This window comes from Electrona antarctica, assembly GCF_951216825.1.
Source record: "Electrona antarctica genome assembly, chromosome: 21".
Lineage (NCBI taxonomy): Eukaryota > Metazoa > Chordata > Actinopteri > Myctophiformes > Myctophidae > Electrona > Electrona antarctica.
In genome coordinates, this window is record NC_136802.1 from 319,211 (window position 1) to 337,921 (window position 18,711).

General features: G+C 41.6%; 1 protein-coding gene across 1 annotated transcript in view; it reads left to right on the top strand.

The window, feature by feature from the left end:
* Positions 1-18,711, top strand: part of LOC306913779 (uncharacterized protein) — a 76,518-nt gene that overhangs the window by 9,939 nt on the left and 47,868 nt on the right. The window contains exon 2 of the mRNA XM_079490591.1: positions 15,478-15,628. Within this exon, the coding sequence (XP_079346717.1) occupies positions 15,574-15,628 (55 nt within the window). The 5' untranslated portion in view covers positions 15,478-15,573. The remainder of the gene's footprint in view (positions 1-15,477; positions 15,629-18,711) is intronic.

The window sequence follows — 18,711 nt, forward strand, 5'->3', positions numbered from 1 at the left end:
AACCAAGGCCTGTGGGAGAGACTGAACCAAGGCCTGTAGGAGAGACTGAACCAAGGCCTGTAGGAGAGACTGAACCAAGGCCTGTGGAAGAGACTGAACCAAGGCCTGTAGGAGAGACTGAACCAAGGCCTGTAGGAGAGACTGAACCAAGGCCTGTGGGAGAGACTGAACCAAGGCCTGTGGAAGAGACTGAACCAAGGCCTGTGGGAGAGACTGAACCAAGGCCTGTGGGAGAGACTGAACCAAGGCCTGTAGGAGAGACTGAACCAAGGCCTGTAGGAGAGACTGAACCAAGGCCTGTGGAAGAGACTGAACCAAGGCCTGTAGGAGAGACTGAACCAAGGCCTGTAGGAGAGACTGAACCAAGGCCTGTGGGAGAGACTGAACCAAGGCCTGTGGAAGAGACTGAACCAAGGCCTGTGGGAGAGACTGAACCAAGGCCTGTGGGAGAGACTGAACCAAGGCCTGTAGGAGAGACTGAACCATGTTCAGTTGGTGCCGTGGTGTCGTTGGAGATTGGGCTCTCGTTGCTGTCTGAGAATTGGCTGGACTTTGTTCAGTGTCTCAGAGATGGATTCTGTTCTCAGGATTCTTGGAGAGCCTCAGTGAATATCAGGATTCTGGGTGAATTAAGACGCTCTTAATCCAGAGCGATTCACAGTAAGCAAGAACAACACATGGTCACACATCACATACATAGAAAGTAGTTATCATGAATCGTACTCGGACTAACGGTGGAATATCTATATCATGAAACTATACGTATATGCTTACTATGTCTACATTCTTACAATGTCATGAATGTGAAGCATGCATTCTACACAGCAGGTGTGAGCGTGGAGGCCTGACCCCGGACACAGGCCTGTCCGGGGGTCGTCCCCGACTTCCCCCCCCCTCTTCTGGTTGGTAGACTTGGAGTCTACTGTAGCCTATATATCGTTGCTGTCGGACAGGAGCTCGTAGCGCGGCACTCGAGCTTGTAGATCTGCTATTTTTGAAAAATCGTGAAAATGTGGCGCAAATCCTTGAATATTTATTCTTTCAGAGCGCTCAAATCTTTGCTTCTGGGGGGGGGGGGGGGGGGGGGGGGGGTTGTTCCCTGGAACAACATATTTTCAGATGGGGTTGGTGGCCAAATTACAAATTCTGGGGGGTCCTTGACATGAAAAAGGTTGAGCACCACTGATATAGAAAACATGTTTTTCAAGAAAGTGTGTGTGTGTGTGTGTGTGTGTGGTGTGTGTGTGTGTGTGTGTGTGTGTGTGTGTGGTGTGTGTGTGTGTGTGTGTGTGTGTGTGTGTGTGTGTGTGTGTGTGTGTGTGTGTGTGTGTGTGTGTGTGTGTGTGTGTGTGTGTGTGTGTGTGTGTGTGTGTGGTGTGTGTGTGTGTGTGTGTGTGACACTGACCATGAAGACACATTCTTAACATGAAATGCTGTGAATGTCACACACCCTTTCCTCTGCCCCCCCCCTCTCTCTGCCCCCCACCCCCCCCCCCCCCCCCCAGGCATTTATGTTGGTTATACTATATAGGTGTTGTCAGGCAGAACTGAAGAAAACAATTTTTTTGTACTGTTTTTTTTCTTAAATAGGGATGCATGATAATTATCGGCCCGATATCGGGCATTATGACATCATCCCGAATTCATGATGAATCTCATAACATTAATGATGATGATATATCATTATTTTATATATTTTCATATGCTTGGCAGTTCTGCTACATTTGTTTTACTATTATTATTATCATGGGTTATTACTTGAGAAGCAGAAAGTTATCGGTATCAATTATGGTGAATCCCTAAGTAGCACAAAACAGAGCTTGTAGATTTGATACTTTTGAATGCTTTTGAATTTATAATCCTGAAAAGTAAGGGTTTGGGTCATAATAATTATGATATGATACGATAGAGAATGTATGAACCAATCCTCCATGACTAACACTTGTTTCAGACATCTAAGAACAGTCCCTTAAACAGCCAGGAGGTGGCAGTAACGCAGCATAGATTTCCATTGACGGGTTCATTTGACAAGTGGAGTTTTATTGGCAGAGCAGCTGCGGACAGAAGTTAAACAATGTCTACATATTGCTGTCAATCATCTCAGAGTCCAAAGACCACTCGGTCTAAGACAGTATATATTATATTACATATTATATTATATTATATTACATATGATATTATGAAACTGCAGCCGATGGAGAGACTTGTCACCTCCCGTCCTAGTTGTATGCCAGTGTGTGACAGAGCAGATCTACAAGCTAGTGCCGCGCTATGAGCTTGTAGATCTGCTATTTTTGAAAAATGGTCAAAATGTGGCGCACATCTTTGGATATATATTGTATGCCTTCAAGTTTTTTATATATATATTCTTTCACAGTGAACGCTTTTAACTCATATCTTTGCTTCTGGGGGGGGGGGGGGGGGGGGGGGGGGGGTCCCTGGAACAACATGTTTTCAGATGGGGGGGGGGGGGGGGGTCCCTGGAACAACATGTTTTCAGATGGGGGGGGGGGGTCCCTGGAACAACATGTTTTCAGATGGGGGTCGGCGGCCAATTACAGATATTTCTGGGGGTCCTTGACATGAAATAGTTTGAGCACCACTGATATAGAAACATGGGGTTTATCAGAAAACTGTCAGGATTTAGAAGACATTTAGTAGAATCTGGTGTCGGGTTAAATAGTAGTTCTTCCACCACTCATGTTTTACAAAAAGTATTCTTTAGAAGCTAAAAAAATAAAAATAATATAAAAATTAAATTATCTTGGAACAGTCCCTCATATATTACATATTTTGCCTAAAGAAGAGCTGAGTAAAACTTTTAAACACTTGTCTTTTTGGGCAGTGTTTGCCTCCTAGGATCTCCATACAGTGTTGATTTTGACAGCGAATTCTGATTTTAGTTTTAGTCATAGTCTCTCTTGAATAGTTTTCATTTAGTTTTAGTCACATTTTAGTCACCTGTAATGTTTTAGTCTAGTTTAAACATCACAAGATTTTAGTCGACTAAATCTACAGTTGATTTAGTCGACTAAAATGTATTTTGGCGGGCCTTGGTGCCGTCGTAATAACCGATTTTACACTTGCTGAAAATAGCAGATCTGCGATGCGTTGTGAGCTTGTAGATCTGCTATTAGTCATCGTAGCTTTAGTTTTAATTTAGTTTCCATGTAGTTTTCATTTAGTTTCCATGTAGTTTTCATTTAGTTTTCATGTAGTTTTCATTTAGTTTCCATATAGTTTTCATTTAGTTTCCATATAGTTTTCATTTAGTTTCCATGTAGTTTAGTCAGTGAATAAAGGTAGTGAATCATCACAGCTCTATCTACTATAACAGCTCTATCTACTCATTTCCTTCATGTCTTTAGTTTTCATTTAGTTTCCATGTAGTTTCCATGTAGTTTTCATTTAGTTTTCATGTAGTTTTCATGTAGTTTTCATGTAGTTTTCATGTAGTTTTCATTTAGTTTCCATATAGTTTTCATTTAGTTTCCATGTAGTTTAGTCAGTGAACAGTGGAATCATCACAGCTCTATCTACTCATTTCCTTCATGTCTTTAGTTTTCATTTAGTTTCCATGTAGTTTAGTCAGTGAATAAAGGTAGTGAATCAACACAGCTCTATCTACTATCACAGCTCTATCTACTCATGTCCTTCATGTCTTTTCAAAGCAACGTCAGAGTCTTAGATAAAGATAACGGATAGAGAGAGTTTCACTCTGTTTATCGGGTGGATATTATGGCCTCGCAGCTTTCAGAAGAAACACCGATAAGAGGTTCTAATGGGTGTTATCATCATCTTCATCAGTACAGTGTTATTGTTTTAATGGGTGTTATCATCATCTTCATCAGTACAGTGTTATTGTTAATGGGTGTTATCATCATCTTCATCAGTACAGTGTTATTGTTTTAATGGGTGTTATCATCATCTTCATCAGTACAGTGTTATTGTTAATGGGTGTTATCATCATCTTCATCAGTACAGTGTTATTGTTTTAATGGGTGTTATCATCATCTTCATCAGTACAGTGTTATTGTTAATGGGTGTTATCATCATCTTCATCAGTACAGTGTTATTGTTTTAATGGGTGTTATCATCATCTTCATCAGTACAGTGTTATTGTTAATGGGTGTTATCATCATCTTCATCAGTACAGTGTTATTGTTTTAATGGGTGTTATCATCATCTTCATCAGTACAGTGTTATTGTTAATGGGTGTTATCATCATCTTCATCAGTACAGTGTTATTGTTTTAATGGGTGTTATCATCATCTTCATCAGTACAGTGTTATTGTTAATGGGTGTTATCATCATCTTCATCAGTACAGTGTTATTGTTCTAATGGGTGTTATCATCATCTTCATCAGTACAGTGTTATTGTTAATGGGTGTTATCATCATCTTCATCAGTACAGTGTTATTGTTGACACAATTCCATACTTTTAGTAGAGCACAGTGTAATATGACTCCTTCTGACTAGTGTTGCCATGTCTGCTTATTGTAAGCCACGTTGGGCTTGTCTTTCTGTAAGGTTGCTTGTAAATATTGGTAGTTTGCAGGTTATTTTGGCTTGTTTCTAAAGTGTAGTTGTTTATTTGGGCTTGTTTCTAAAGTGTAGTTGTTTATTTGGTCTTGTTTCTAAAGTGTAGTTGTTTATTTGGTCTTGTTTCTAAAGTGTAGTTGTTTATTTGGTCTTGTTTCTAAAGTGTAGTTGTTTATTTGGTCTTGTTTCTAAAGTGTAGTTGTTTATTTGGGATTGTTTCTAAAGTGTAGTTGTTTATTAGGTCTTGTTTCTAAAGTGTAGTTGTTTATTTGGTCTTGTTTCTAAAGTGTAGTTGTTTATTTGGTCTTGTTTCTAAAGTGTAGTTGTTTATTTAGTCTTGTTTCTAAAGTGTAGTTGTTTATTTGGTCTTGTTTCTAAAGTGTAGTTATTTATTTGGTCTTGTTTCTAAAGTGTAGTTATTTATTTGGTCTTGTTTCTAAAGTGTAGTTGTTTATTTAGTCTTGTTTCTAAAGTGTAGTTGTTTATTTGGTCTTGTTTCTAAAGTGTAGTTATTTATTTGGTCTTGTTTCTAAAGTGTAGTTATTTATTTGGTCTTGTTTCTAAAGTGTAGTTATTTATTTGGTCTTGTTTCTAAAGTGTAGTTATTTATTTGGTCTTGTTTCTAAAGTGTAGTTATTTATTTGGTCTTGTTTCTAAAGTGTAGTTATTTATTTGGTCTTGTTTCTAAAGTGTAGTTGTTTATTAGGTCTTGTTTCTAAAGTGTAGTTATTTATTTGGTCTTGTTTCTAAAGTGTAGTTGTTTATTTGGTCTTGTTTCTAAACGTGTAGTTATTTATTTGGTCTTGTTTCTAAAGTGTAGTTGTTTATTAGGTCTTGTTTCTAAAGTGTAGTTGTTTATTTGGTCTTGTTTCTAAAGTGTAGTTTATTTGGTCTTGTTTCTAAAGTGTAGTTGTTTATTTGGTCTTGTTTCTAAAGTGTAGTTATTTATTTGGTCTTGTTTCTAAAGTGTAGTTGTTTATTAGGTCTTGTTTCTAAAGTGTAGTTGTTTATTTGGTCTTGTTTCTAAAGTGTAGTTTATTTGGTCTTGTTTCTAAAGTGTAGTTGTTTATTAGGTCTTGTTTCTAAAGTGTAGTCTGGATTAAGAGCGTCTGCTAAATGCCTAAATTGTAAATTGTAGTTGTTTATTTGGTCTTGTTTCTAAAGTGTAGTTGTTTATTTGGTCTTGTTTCTAAAGTGTAGTTTATTTGGTCTTGTTTCTAAAGTGTAGTTGTTTATTTGGGCTTGTTTCTAAAAAATAAAATACAAATAAATGTGAATTCAATTTTTGATTGTTGTGAGCTTGTAGATCGTCTATGTTTTTTCCCCGTAGTCCTGGTTGCTTATATCTGATCTCTCGCGAAATCTGGCAACCCTGCCCCCCGACTCCTGTGCGTGGCCTCGTGGCCACGCCCCCTCAATGGGCGAGTCTCACTAGCAGTAAGAAGTGGGTGAGTCTCTCTCTCTCTCTCTCTCTCTCTCTCTCTCTCTCTCTCTCTCTCTCTCTCTCTCTCTCTCTCTCTCTCTCTCTCTCTCTCTCTCTCTCTCTCTCTCACACACACCCTCTCTCTCTCCCAGCATTGTAACTCTTGTTACTTCACATTCAATACAGGAATTCCAGACAACTCTAGTCTCCACTTATCAGGATATTGTCTCTTTCTCTCTGAGCTGCCAATGAAGTAAGTGTTTTATTTAATAGTATGTACTCGTAGCCTATACTGTAAGTGTTTTAAACAGTAAGTGTTTTATTTAACAGTATGTACTCGTAGCCTATACTGTAAGTGTTTTAAACAGTAAGTGTTTTATTTAACAGTATGTACTGGTAGCCTAAACTGTCCTGCTCGGTGCATTTTATCATTCATAAACCTTTATCTTCTTCAGGACAGGAGTCTTTTCTTCTAGGAGAGTTAGTTGTGAAATATTTAAATTTCAAGGACCCTTGATAACTCTGAGAGTGTAACAAATGGAACCAAATGGACCCGTATACCGGGTCCATTTGGTTCCATTTGTTACACTCTCAGAGTTACAGACCAGTAAGGGTCCATTTGGTTCCATTTGTACACTCTCAGAGTTACAGACCTGTAAGGGTCCATTTGGTTCCATGTGTTACACCCTCAGAGTTACAGACCTGTAAGGGTCCATTTGGTTCCATTTGTACACTCTCAGAGTTACAGACCTGTAAGGGTCCATTTGGTTCCATGTGTTACACTCTCAGAGTCACAGACCCGTAAGGGTCCATTTGGTGTTTCAGACCTGTAAAGGGGTCCATAGGGAACCCTGATGGTCCCAGGAAGGACCCCCACTTTTTGAGAAACAACTGCTCTAATTGGCTAGCTAATTACCTGTAGACTGCTCTAATTGGCTAGCTAATTACCTGAAACAGCTGTTCTAATAGGCTAGCTAATTAGCTGTACAATCACTATGTCATAACTCATCAGTTATGACAACAGTACTAATAGTTTGATGTTGTTTTGGTGAACAGGCATTGATTCACTCAGTGTGAATTCACTCTAACTCTAGTCTTTCTTGAATGAGTTTTGTTGCTATTTTTAAAAAGTGACATTTTTAATGTGTATATAATGTTAATGTGTATATAATGTTAATGTGTATATAAATAATGCTGCCGTGGATTGGAGGTCCCGGAAGAGATTGTTGGTTTGTTTCATGTGCTTTAATTAGCTTTTTAAGACTTAACGAGGCACACATGATGGGGAAGTGTTGCCTGTCATTAGAGCTGTCAGCCAGTCAGTCAGTCAGTCAGCCAGTCAGTCAGTCAGTCAGTCAGCCAGTCAGTCAGTCAGTCAGTCAGTCAGTCAGTCAGTCAGTCAGTCAGTCAGCCAGCCAGTCAGTCAGTCAGTCAGTCAGTCAGTCAGTCAGTCAGCCAGCCAGCCAGTCAGTCAGTCAGCCAGTCAGCCAGTCAGTCAGTCAGCCAGTCAGCCAGTCAGCCAGTCAGCCAGCCAGCCAGCCAGCCAGCCAGCCAGTCAGTCAGTCAGTCAGTCAGTCAGTCAGCCAGTCAGTCAGTCAGCCAGTCAGTCAGTCAGTCAGTCAGCCAGTCAGGCCAGCAATAATGTACTGTCTTACTGTAATTAAGTTACTTAAGTTACATTACTACAGTTACTGTAATAATGTACTGTCTTACTGTAATTAAGTTACATTACTACAGTTACTGTAATAATGTACTGTCTTACTGTAATTAAGTGACATTACTACAGTTACTGTAATAATGACAACAGTGGTTTCCTTGGTCCACTAGTACTGTTTTCATGCCAAGGACCCCATAATGTATTTGGCTGGACTGGAAATTATTCAACTTTCAAGATTTGCTGTGATCTTTATCTGCTATTTTAGAGAACCACTGTTCTAATCCAAGTCTTCCCACGCACGCACGCACGCACGCACGCACGCACGCACGCACGCACGCACGCACGCACGCACGCACGCACGCACGCACGCACGCACGCACGCACGCACGCACAGACAGGCACGCACGCACGCACGCACGCACGCACGCACTCACACAGACACACACACACACACACACACACACATGCACACACCCAAGAAAACATTTTTATAATCAGATACTAATCATATCTGAAGTGGGGACCACCCACCTCGACAGGCTCTTGGCATTGCATTATAATCAGATTGACTCGGTTCCAAGGATAAATATTGTTATAATAGCTGATCTACAAGCAAACAACATGACCTCATAGATCTGCTATTTTCACAACATTTGCATCTTTCTTACGTAACATTTGACAATTTGACAACTTTTAACTAAGCATTATGTTATACTTTAGCTACTTAAAAATAGCAGATCTACAAGCAACTTGTAGGTCTGCTATTTTTGAAAAATGCGGCACAAATCTTTGAATATATATTCTTTCAGAGCGAACGTTTTTTTAATTTCGACGTCAGGCCTAAATGTGTTAAATTGTATCTTTTCGGGCTGCCCTGTATACAACAATATACTCCCTGTGTGTTGGTTTGATTACTGTTGAGTGAGAAACTAATGAAGCTAACATAATCATCTGGAGACCCCCCCCCCCCCCCCCCCCCTCTGGGTCCAGACAGAGACCCCAGACCCCCCAATATGTGAGCCACCAGTTCCATACGGATCAACTGTATGGATGGAAGCACACTTGACTTGGCAGGGAGTGTGAGTGAGGTGGTTGTGGGGCTGCTAAGTGACTCAAACATGACTTGTGACCCCGAAGCCTCCATAGATAGATAGATAGATAGATAGATAGTCCCATCCCAGGGCGTGTGAGGTGGTTGTGGGGCTGCTAAGTGACTCAAACATGACTTGTGACCCCGAAGCCTCCATAGATAGATAGATAGATAGATAGTCCCATCCCAGGGCGTGTGAGGTGGTTGTGGGGCTGCTAAGTGACTCAGACATGACTTGTGACCCTGAAGCCTCCATAGATAGATAGATAGATAGATAGATAGATAGATAAAGTCCCATCCCAGGGCGTGTGAGGTGGTTGTGGGGCTGCTAAGTGACTCAAACATGACTTGTGACCCCGAAGCCTCCATAGATAGATAGATAGATAGATAGATAGATAGTCCCATCCCAGGGCGTGTGAGGTGGTTGTGGGGCTGCTAAGTGACTCAAACATGACTTGTGACCCTGAAGCCTCCATAGATAGATAAAGTCCCATCACAGACTAGTTAGTGCCAAAGCATTACAGCATGTTGTTGATAGAACTCTGTGTCTGAAATGAAACTCTGTCTGGGGAGTTTCCTGTGACATGATGACTACCTGTGTGTGTGTGTGTGTGTGTGTGTGTGTGTGTGTGTGTGTGTGTGTGTGTGTGTGTGTGTGTGTGTGTGTGTGTGTGTGTGTGTGTGTGTGTGTGTGTGTGTGTGTGTGTGTGTGTGTGTGTGTGTGTGTGTGTGTGTGTGTGTGTGTGTGTGTGTGTGTGTGTGTGTGTGTGTGTGTGTGTGTGTGTGACACACAGACACTCTGACATCACTCCTCGCTTCACGACACAATATTATCAGCATGTGGACAATGATTAACTGAAGACTCAGTGAGCCGTACATTCAGGTTGGGTGACTTCTTGACTTTAACTCATTCTGGGCGGGAAGTGGGAACCCCTTTTGGTGTTTTAAGCATTATGTTGTACTTTAGCTGTTGAAAAATAGCAGATCTACAAGCTCATAGCGCGGCACCGAGTGCCGCGCTACGAGCATGTAGGTCTGCTATTTTTGAAAAATCCTGAAAATGCGGCACAAATCTTTGAATATATATTCTTTCAGAGCGAATGTTTTAACCAAATCTTTGCTTCCGAGGGTGTCGCTGGAACAACATGTTTTCAGATGGGGGTCGGCGGCCAAATACATATATTCTTGGGGCTCCTTGACATGAAAATGTTTGAGAACGACTGACATTGAAAACTGTCAGGATTTAGAAGGCATTTGTAGAATCGTCCTCGGGTGTAAATGGGTTAACCCACTGGTTCCAAGACAGTGTGGGGGGACTCGGGACTCGGGACTCGGGACTCGGGACTCGGGACTCGGGACTCGGGACTCAGGACTCGGGACTCGGGACTCGGGACTCGGGACTCAGGACTCAGGACTCAGGACTCAGGACTCAGGACTCGGGACTCGGGACTCATTTGTTGACTAAAGACTATAAGACTAAAGACAAAGGGCTCCATTTTCGTCACCGCTAAACCCCTTATCCCTAAACCCCTTATCCCTAAACCCCTTATCCCTAAACCCCTTATCCCTAAACCCCTTATCCCTAAACCCCTTATCCCTAAACCCCTTATCCCTAAACCCCTTATCCCTAAACCCCTTATCCCTAAACCCCTTATCCCTAAACCCCTTATCCCTAAACCCCTTATCCCTAAACCCCTTATCCCTAAACCCCTTATCCCTAAACCCCTTATCCCTAAACCCCTTATCCCTAAACCCCTTATCCCTAAACCCCTTATCCCTAAACCCCTTATCCCTAAACCCCTTATCCCTAAACCCCTTATCCCTAAACCCCTTATCCCTAAACCCCTTATCCCTAAACCCCTTATCCCTAAACCCCTTATCCCTAAACTTCTTTTTACTTTTTTACTATTTTGAAAAACATTTTTGAATAGTTCAGCTAGCCTCTACATTGACACGTTGTGAGCTTGTAGAACTGGCCATTTTAACTATTCAAAATGTTTTGCAAAATAGGGGAAAAAAAGGCAAAGAAGTTTAGCGGTAAGGGGTTTAGCGGTGACGAAAATGGAGCCCTAAATCGACTAAGGCTTTTGATATTTAGTCGACTAAGACTAGACTAAGACTAAATCAAAATATTCTGAAAAGATTAACACTGATTTTTTGTTTACTACAATTTGGTGGTATTTATTATTTCAAAACATTTCCCCAAAAAGCTACATTTCTTATGAGTTAAAAACAAATAAATGAGAAAATAAATGTTTAGAAAATAGCCGATCTACAAGCTCACAACGTGTCTTATAGTTCTCACAGGGTTAAACCCCATGTTTCTGTCTCGTGCTCACAGGGTTAAACCCCATGTTTCTATATCAGTGGTTCTCACAGGGTTAAACCCATGTTTCTGTCAGTGGTTCTCACAGGGTTAAACCCCATGTTTCTATGTCAGTGGTTCTCACAGGGTTAAACCCATGTTTCTGTCAGTGGTGCTCACAGGGTTAAACCCCATGTTTCTGTCAGTGGTTCTCACAGGGTTAAACCCCATGTTTCTATGTCAGTGGTTCTCACAGGGTTAAACCCATGTTTCTATGTCAGTGGTTCTCACAGGGTTAAACCTTATGTTTCTATGTCAGTGGTTCTCACAGGGTTAAACCCATGTTTCTATGTCAGTGGTTCTCACAGGGTTAAACCCCATGTTTCTATGTCAGTGGTTCTCACAGGGTTAAACCCTATGTTTCTATATCAGTGGTTCTCACAGGGTTAAACCCTATGTTTCTGTCTCGTGCTCACAGGGTTAAACCCCATGTTTCTGTCAGTGGTTCTCACAGGGTTAAACCCATGTTTCTATGTCAGTGGTTCTCACAGGGTTAAACCTTATGTTTCTATGTCAGTGGTTCTCACAGGGTTAAACCCATGTTTCTATGTCAGTGGTTCTCACAGGGTTAAACCCCATGTTTCTATATCAGTGGTTCTCACAGGGTTAAACCCCATGTTTCTATCAGTGGTGCTCACAGGGTTAAACCCCATGTTTCTGTCAGTGGTTCTCACAGGGTTAAACCCCATGTTTCTATCAGTGGTTCTCACAGGGTTAAAACCTCATGTTTCTGTCAGTGGTTCTCACAGGGTTAAACCCCATGTTTCTGTCAGTGGTGCTCACAGGGTTAAACCCCATGTTTCTGTCAGTGGTTCTCACAGGGTTAAACCCCATGTTTCTGTCAGTGGTTCTCACAGGGTTAAACCCCATGTTTCTATCAGTGGTTCTCACAGGGTTAAACCCATGTTTCTGTCTCGTGCTCACAGGGTTAAACCCCATGTTTCTATGTCAGTGGTTCTCACAGGGTTAAACCCCATGTTTCTATGTCAGTGGTTCTCACAGGGTTAAACCCCATGTTTCTATGTCAGTGGTTCTCACAGGGTTAAACCCCATGTTTCTATGTCAGTGGTTCTCACAGGGTTAAACCCCATGTTTCTATGTCAGTGGTTCTCACAGGGTTAAACCCCATGTTTCTATCAGTGGTTCTCACAGGGTTAAACCCCATGTTTCTATCAGTGGTTCTCACAGGGTTAAACCCCATGTTTCTATCAGTGGTGCTCACAGGGTTAAACCCCATGTTTCTGTCAGTGGTTCTCACAGGGTTAAACCCCATGTTTCTGTCAGTGGTTCTCACAGGGTTAAACCCCATGTTTCGATGTCAGTGGTTCTCACAGGGTTAAACCTTATGTTTCTATGTCAGTGGTTCTCACAGGGTTAAACCCATGTTTCTATGTCAGTGGTTCTCACAGGGTTAAACCCCATGTTTCTATGTCAGTGGTTCTCACAGGGTTAAACCCCATGTTTCTATATCAGTGGTTCTCACAGGGTTAAACCCCATGTTTCTATGTCAGTGGTTCTCACAGGGTTAAACCCCATGTTTCTATGTCAGTGGTTCTCACAGGGTTAAACCCCATGTTTCTATATCAGTGGTTCTCACAGGGTTAAACCCCATGTTTCTATGTCAGTGGTTCTCACAGGGTTAAACCCCATGTTTCTATGTCAGTGGTTCTCACAGGGTTAAACCCCATGTTTCTGTCAGTGGTTCTCACAGGGTTAAACCCCATGTTTCTATGTCAGTGGTGCTCAACCATTTTCATGTCAAGAACCCCCAGAATTATCTGTATTTGGCTGCGGACCCCCATTTGAAAATATGTTGTTCTAGGGACCCCCCCAGAAGCAAAGATTTGAGTTAAAAACGTTCGCTCTGAAAGAATATAAATAATATTCAAAGATTTGCACCACATTTACATGATTTTTCAAAAAATAGCAGATCTACAAGCTCGTAGCGTATGATCTTGTAGATCTGCTATTTTTCAATAGCCAAAGTATAACATAATGCTTAAAGCACCAAAAGGGGTTCCCGCCCAGAATGGGTTAAGGGTAACAGTAACACGTAAACACCTGTATGCTGTGATTCATTGCATCATTTCCTGAACAGAAATGATGTGGTTGTTCTTATGTTGTACTTTATTGTTCTGAACTCTCACTCCTTCAGTTCTCATGTTGTACTTTATGGTTCTGAACTCTCACTCCTTCAGTTCTTATGTTGTACTTTATGGTTCTGAACTCTCACTCCTTCAGTTCTTATGTTGTACTTTATGGTTCTGAACTCTCACTCCTTCAGTTCTTATGTTGTACTTTATGGTTCTGAACTCTCACTCCTTCAGTTCTTATGTTGTACTTTATGGTTCTGAACTCTCACTCCTTCAGTTCTTATGTTGTACTTTATGGTTCTGAACTCTCACTCCTTCAGTTCTTATGTTGTACTTTATGGTTCTGAACTCTCACTCCTTCAGTTCTTATGTTGTACTTTATGGTTCTGAACTCTCACTCCTTCAGTTCTTATGTTGTACTTTATGGTTCTGAACTCTCACTCCTTCAGTTCTTATGTTGTACTTTATGGTTCTGAACTCTCACTCCTTCAGTTCTTATGTTGTACTTTATGGTTCTGAACTCGCACTCCTTCAGTTCTCATGGGAGCTCTTGAGCAATCCCATGTTTGTCCAGTCATTGTGTCAGTGGGTGTGTAGTTCAACTCCAGGACACAACCTTCCTACACGCACCTGGACAGACAGACAGACGTGACTGGTAGCCTCAGTAATGACCACCTGGACAGACAGACGGACGTAACTGGTAGCCTCAGTAATGACCACCTGGACAGACAGACGGACGCGACTGGTAGCCTCAGTAATGACCACCTGGACAGACAGACGGACGTGACTGGTAGCCTCAGTAATGACCGACAGACAGACGGACGTGACTGGTAGCTTCAGTAATGACCAACAACAATGCTTAACAATCCTCTCTCTCTCTCTCTCTCTCTCTCTCTCTCTCTCTCTCTCCTCTCCTCTCCTCTCCTCTCCTCTCCTCTCCTCTCCTCTCCTCTCCTCTCCTCTCCTCTCCTCTCCTCTCCTCTCTCCTCTCCTCTCCTCTCTCTCTCTCTCTCTCTCGTCTCTCTCTCCTCTCTCTTTTTTCTGAGATAAAGTTAAAAACAGCAAATGTTGGTTAATATAAATAACCAGTGATCAGAAAATGACAATATAGCATTAATCCTATAATAATAATATGCAACATGTATATAAACCACTGGTCAGACGATCATCTGCCAATTGGCCACAGATCTGATTTCTACGTATATTTAACTTTACTTAAGTGATGTCACAGTGTGATTCACAGTGTTTGGGACTTTGGGTTGTGTTGTGAAACAGGAGGTTTTACGGTTAAGGTGTCATAACGACATAGAAACTACTCCATGCATCAGGTGTGAGGGAAGGTCCTACTGAACTATTATAACTAGAGTGACAAACTGGAGTTGGAAATACATTGTTTTCAACGAGGGTGGCGCAAATATCAGCAATTCTTTTTAGGCATGTGTGCAACATGACAACTGTTTTAAAGTGTTGTACTACAGTAACTACACCTTGGACAGGCAGCCTCTGTAGAGAGCTTTACAGCTCTAGACATAGTTCTACACCTTGGACAGGCAGCCTCTGTAGAGAGCTGTACAGCTCTAGACATAGAGCTTTACAGCTCTAGACATAGTTCTACACACTGTAGAGAGCTTTACAGCTCTAGACATAGTTCTACACACTGTAGAGAGCTTTACAGCTCTAGACATAGTTCTACACACTGTAGAGAGCTTTACAGCTCTAGACATAGTTCTACACTCTGTAGAGAGCTTTACAGCTCTAGACATAGTTCTACACACACATGTCTAGAGCTTTACAGCTCTAGACATAGTTCTACACACTGTAGAGAGCTTTACAGCTCTAGACATAGTTCTACACCTTGGACAGGCAGCCTCTGTAGAGAGCTGTACAGCTCTAGACATAGTTCTACACACTTGCTCTTAGTTTAATTCTGCCCCGCCCCAAAGTTAATAGTGCAGCCGCGCCCGGCAGCCGGTGAAAACTAGAGTTCTCAACAGACCCAGAAATTAAGGCCCTGGGCCCTCATCAAACCCTGTACACTCAAGACACGCTCCATATATGGCCAGTACAGACTACAGAATATGAATTAATTCCACATGTTGATCTGACCCCCCCCCCCCATGCCAAAGCGCCAGCGCTCGCCCAGCAGTCTGCCGTCACCCAGGAGGATGCGTGCACGACCTCGCCCTTTAGGGCCCTCAGGCGTCTTACTGGTTATATTATTAAAATGTCGAAACACTATTATTCTTCATAAAACGTATATTAATATTAATATATTGGTGACAACATTTCCTTCTGTCCGTTTCTCAGGGCGTGGTAAACCTCGACATGATCCTTTGGCTCCTCCCCCTGTGAAGACCCGCGGCGCAGACAGAAGCTACGACGCTAACGCTACACGTTAGCATCATGGAGTGCAACGGAGAGGTCAGCGACACGGACAGTGGGATCATCCTGCATTCTGGTGAGAAGATTATTATAATAATAATGTAATAGTATTGGTCTTTATTCTACGCTCAGAGATATTCATCTATCATTATTATAATAATAATGTAATAGTAATAGTAATAATAGTAATAATAATGTAATAGTAATAGTAATAATAGTAATAATAATGTAATAGTATTGGTCTTTATTCTACACTCAGAGATATTCATCTATCATTATTATAATAATAATGTAATAGTAATAGTAATAATAGTAATAATAATGTAATAGTAATAGTAATAATAGTAATAATAATGTAATAGTATTGGTCTTTATTCTACGCTCAGAGATATTCATCTATCATTATTATAATAATAATGTAATAGTAATAGTAATAATAGTAATAATAATGTAATAGTATTGGTCTTTATTCTACGCTCAGAGATATTTATCTTCAGTTTCCGACAGAAAAACACATAAAACAGTGGTTCTCAAAGTGTGGTCCGGGGACCCCCAGGGGTCCTTGAGGGTCCAAATGGACCCTTATGGGTCTGTAACTCTGAGAGTGTACAAATGGAACCAAATGTGTAATAAAGTGGTTAAAATGATTGTATTACACATTAGCACATTTAGCTGGGGACCCCCTGGGGACCCCCTGGAACCTTTTATTCATTGTATACTTTAGCAAAAATGTAAAAATAACAGAAATAACTAGAAAGGTGATCTTCAAGCTCGTACAAAAACTTTTTCCGCTATTTTTGGAAAATGTCTGAACATATTTCAATGTGAAAACGATGATTATGAAATAATAATAATAATATGATGTATTTTCAAGAACGTTTTCACTTTTTGCTACATCTAAAAATATAAAATAAGTTTGAGAACCACTGGCCTAATTATCACGTTGCCTGTTTGGACAGAAGTCAAGTTAAAAAGTCAGCAATGAATGAATGAATGAATGAATGAATGAATGAATGAATGAATGCAGCTTATCTGACGTTGCATAGATTATTACTAAGCAACAAAGATGAAGTAGAATGACTCCAGAAATAAAATGCACGCACGCACGTGCGCACGCACGCACGCACGCACACGCGCACACACGCACGCACGCACACACACAGGTGATTACATACAAGGTCCTGCTCTCGCTATAATCCACCCTAGTCTCGTGGTCAGAGCGCAACGCCTTTCAAACGGAAGCTTGTGGGTTCAACCTCCTATTGGTGGTGGGCGCCAGGGAGGGCATGAGGTGGTGGAGTGCCACGCTATGAGCTTGTAGGTCTGCTATTTTTGAAAAATCTTGAAAACGTGGCACAAATCTTTGAATATATATTCTTTCAGAGCGAACGTTTTTAACTTTTAATCTTTGCTTCTGAGGGGTTCCTGGAATAACATATTTTCAGATGGGGGTCTTGACTCTTGTGGCCAATTACATATAATCTTTGGGGTCCTTGACATGAAATATTGAGCACCACTGATATAGAAACATGAGGTATTTCAGAAAACTGTCAGGATTTAGAAGACATTTTTTAGGCTGATTTTGAAGGCATTTTCTGCTGATTCAGCAGAACGTGACACTTTAACCCTCCAGACCTGAGGCGGGCTCTAAAAACACAGTCTAAATACTGACAGGTTTATGGAGAAACAGGTACTTTTCAGGATTCAAATTCGAAAGCATCATAAGTATAGGGTCCTGGAACGGTAGTAGGCAGAAATGCATTAGACCCAGGCAGCCCAGCTGTAATCATCTTAAATCCCTTTTATTTTAGATTGTTTTGTAGTAATAGTACAACATAAACATCACAGAGACTTTAGTTGTTACTGTACAATACTTTATAACAGTTGTCATGTTGCACACATCCAACTCCAGCTTGTCTCAGTTCAGGCTGCATGAACAGCGCTCGGTTTCTGCCCCCTCAATGTCCTAACTCTTCTATTAGATAGCTCTGGGTTTCTGACCCCTCAATGTCCTAACTCTTCTATTAGATGGCTCTGGGTTTCTGACCCCTCAATGTCCGAACTCTTCTATTAGATGGCTCTGGGTTTCTGGCCCCTCAATGTCCTAACTCTTCTATTAGATGGCTCTGGGTTTCTGCCCCCTCAATGTCCGAACTCTTCTATTAGATGGCTCTGGGTTTCTGCCCCCTCAATGTCCTAACTCTTCTATTAGATGGCTCTGGGTTTCTGCCCCCTCAATGTCCTAACTCTTCTATTAGATGGCTCTGGGTTTCTGCCCCTCAATGTCCTAACTCTTCTATTAGATGGCTCTGGGTTTCTGCCCCCTCAATGTCCTAACTCTTCTATTAGATGGCTCTGGGTTTCTGCCCCCTCAATGTCCTAACTCTTCTATTAGATGGCTCTGGGTTTCTGCCCCCTCAATGTCCTAACTCTTCTATTAGATGGCTCTGGGTTTCTGCCCCCTCAATGTCCTAACTCTTCTATTAGTTGGCTCTGGGTTTCTGCCCCCTCAATGTCCTAACTCTTCTATTAGATGGCTCTGGGTTTCTGCCCCCTCAATGTCCTAACTCTTCTATTAGTTGGCTCTGGGTTTCTGCCCCCTCAATGTCCTAACTCTTCTATTAGATGGCTCTGGGTTTCTGCCCCCTCAATGTCCTAACTCTTCTATTAGATGGCTCTGGGTTTCTGCCCCCTCAATGTCCTAACTCTTCTATTAGATGGCTCTGGGTTTCTGCCCCCTCAATGTCCTAACTCTTCTATTAGATGGCTCTGGGTTTCTGCCCCCTCAATGTCCTAACTCTTCTATTAGATGGCTCTGGGTTTCTGACCCCTCAATGTCCTAACTCTTCTATTAGATGGCTCTGGGTTTCTGCCCCCTCAATGTCCTAACTCTTCTATTAGATGGCTCTGGGTTTCTGCCCCCTCAATGTCCTAACTCTTCTATTAGATGGCTCTGGGCCTGGTGACCTGTGATGACCGTCCATGTGGTCATTATTTTACTGACGAGTCAGAGGTCAAATAACTCAACAGAAAAAGGGAGTTAGAATCTCAAACGGGGGAGGAAGTGCACCGGAATGTCTGGTTGACTCATTATTATTAGGAAAGCATCAAATGATTACACTGTGTGTGTGTGTGTGTGTGTGTGTGTGTGTGTGTGTG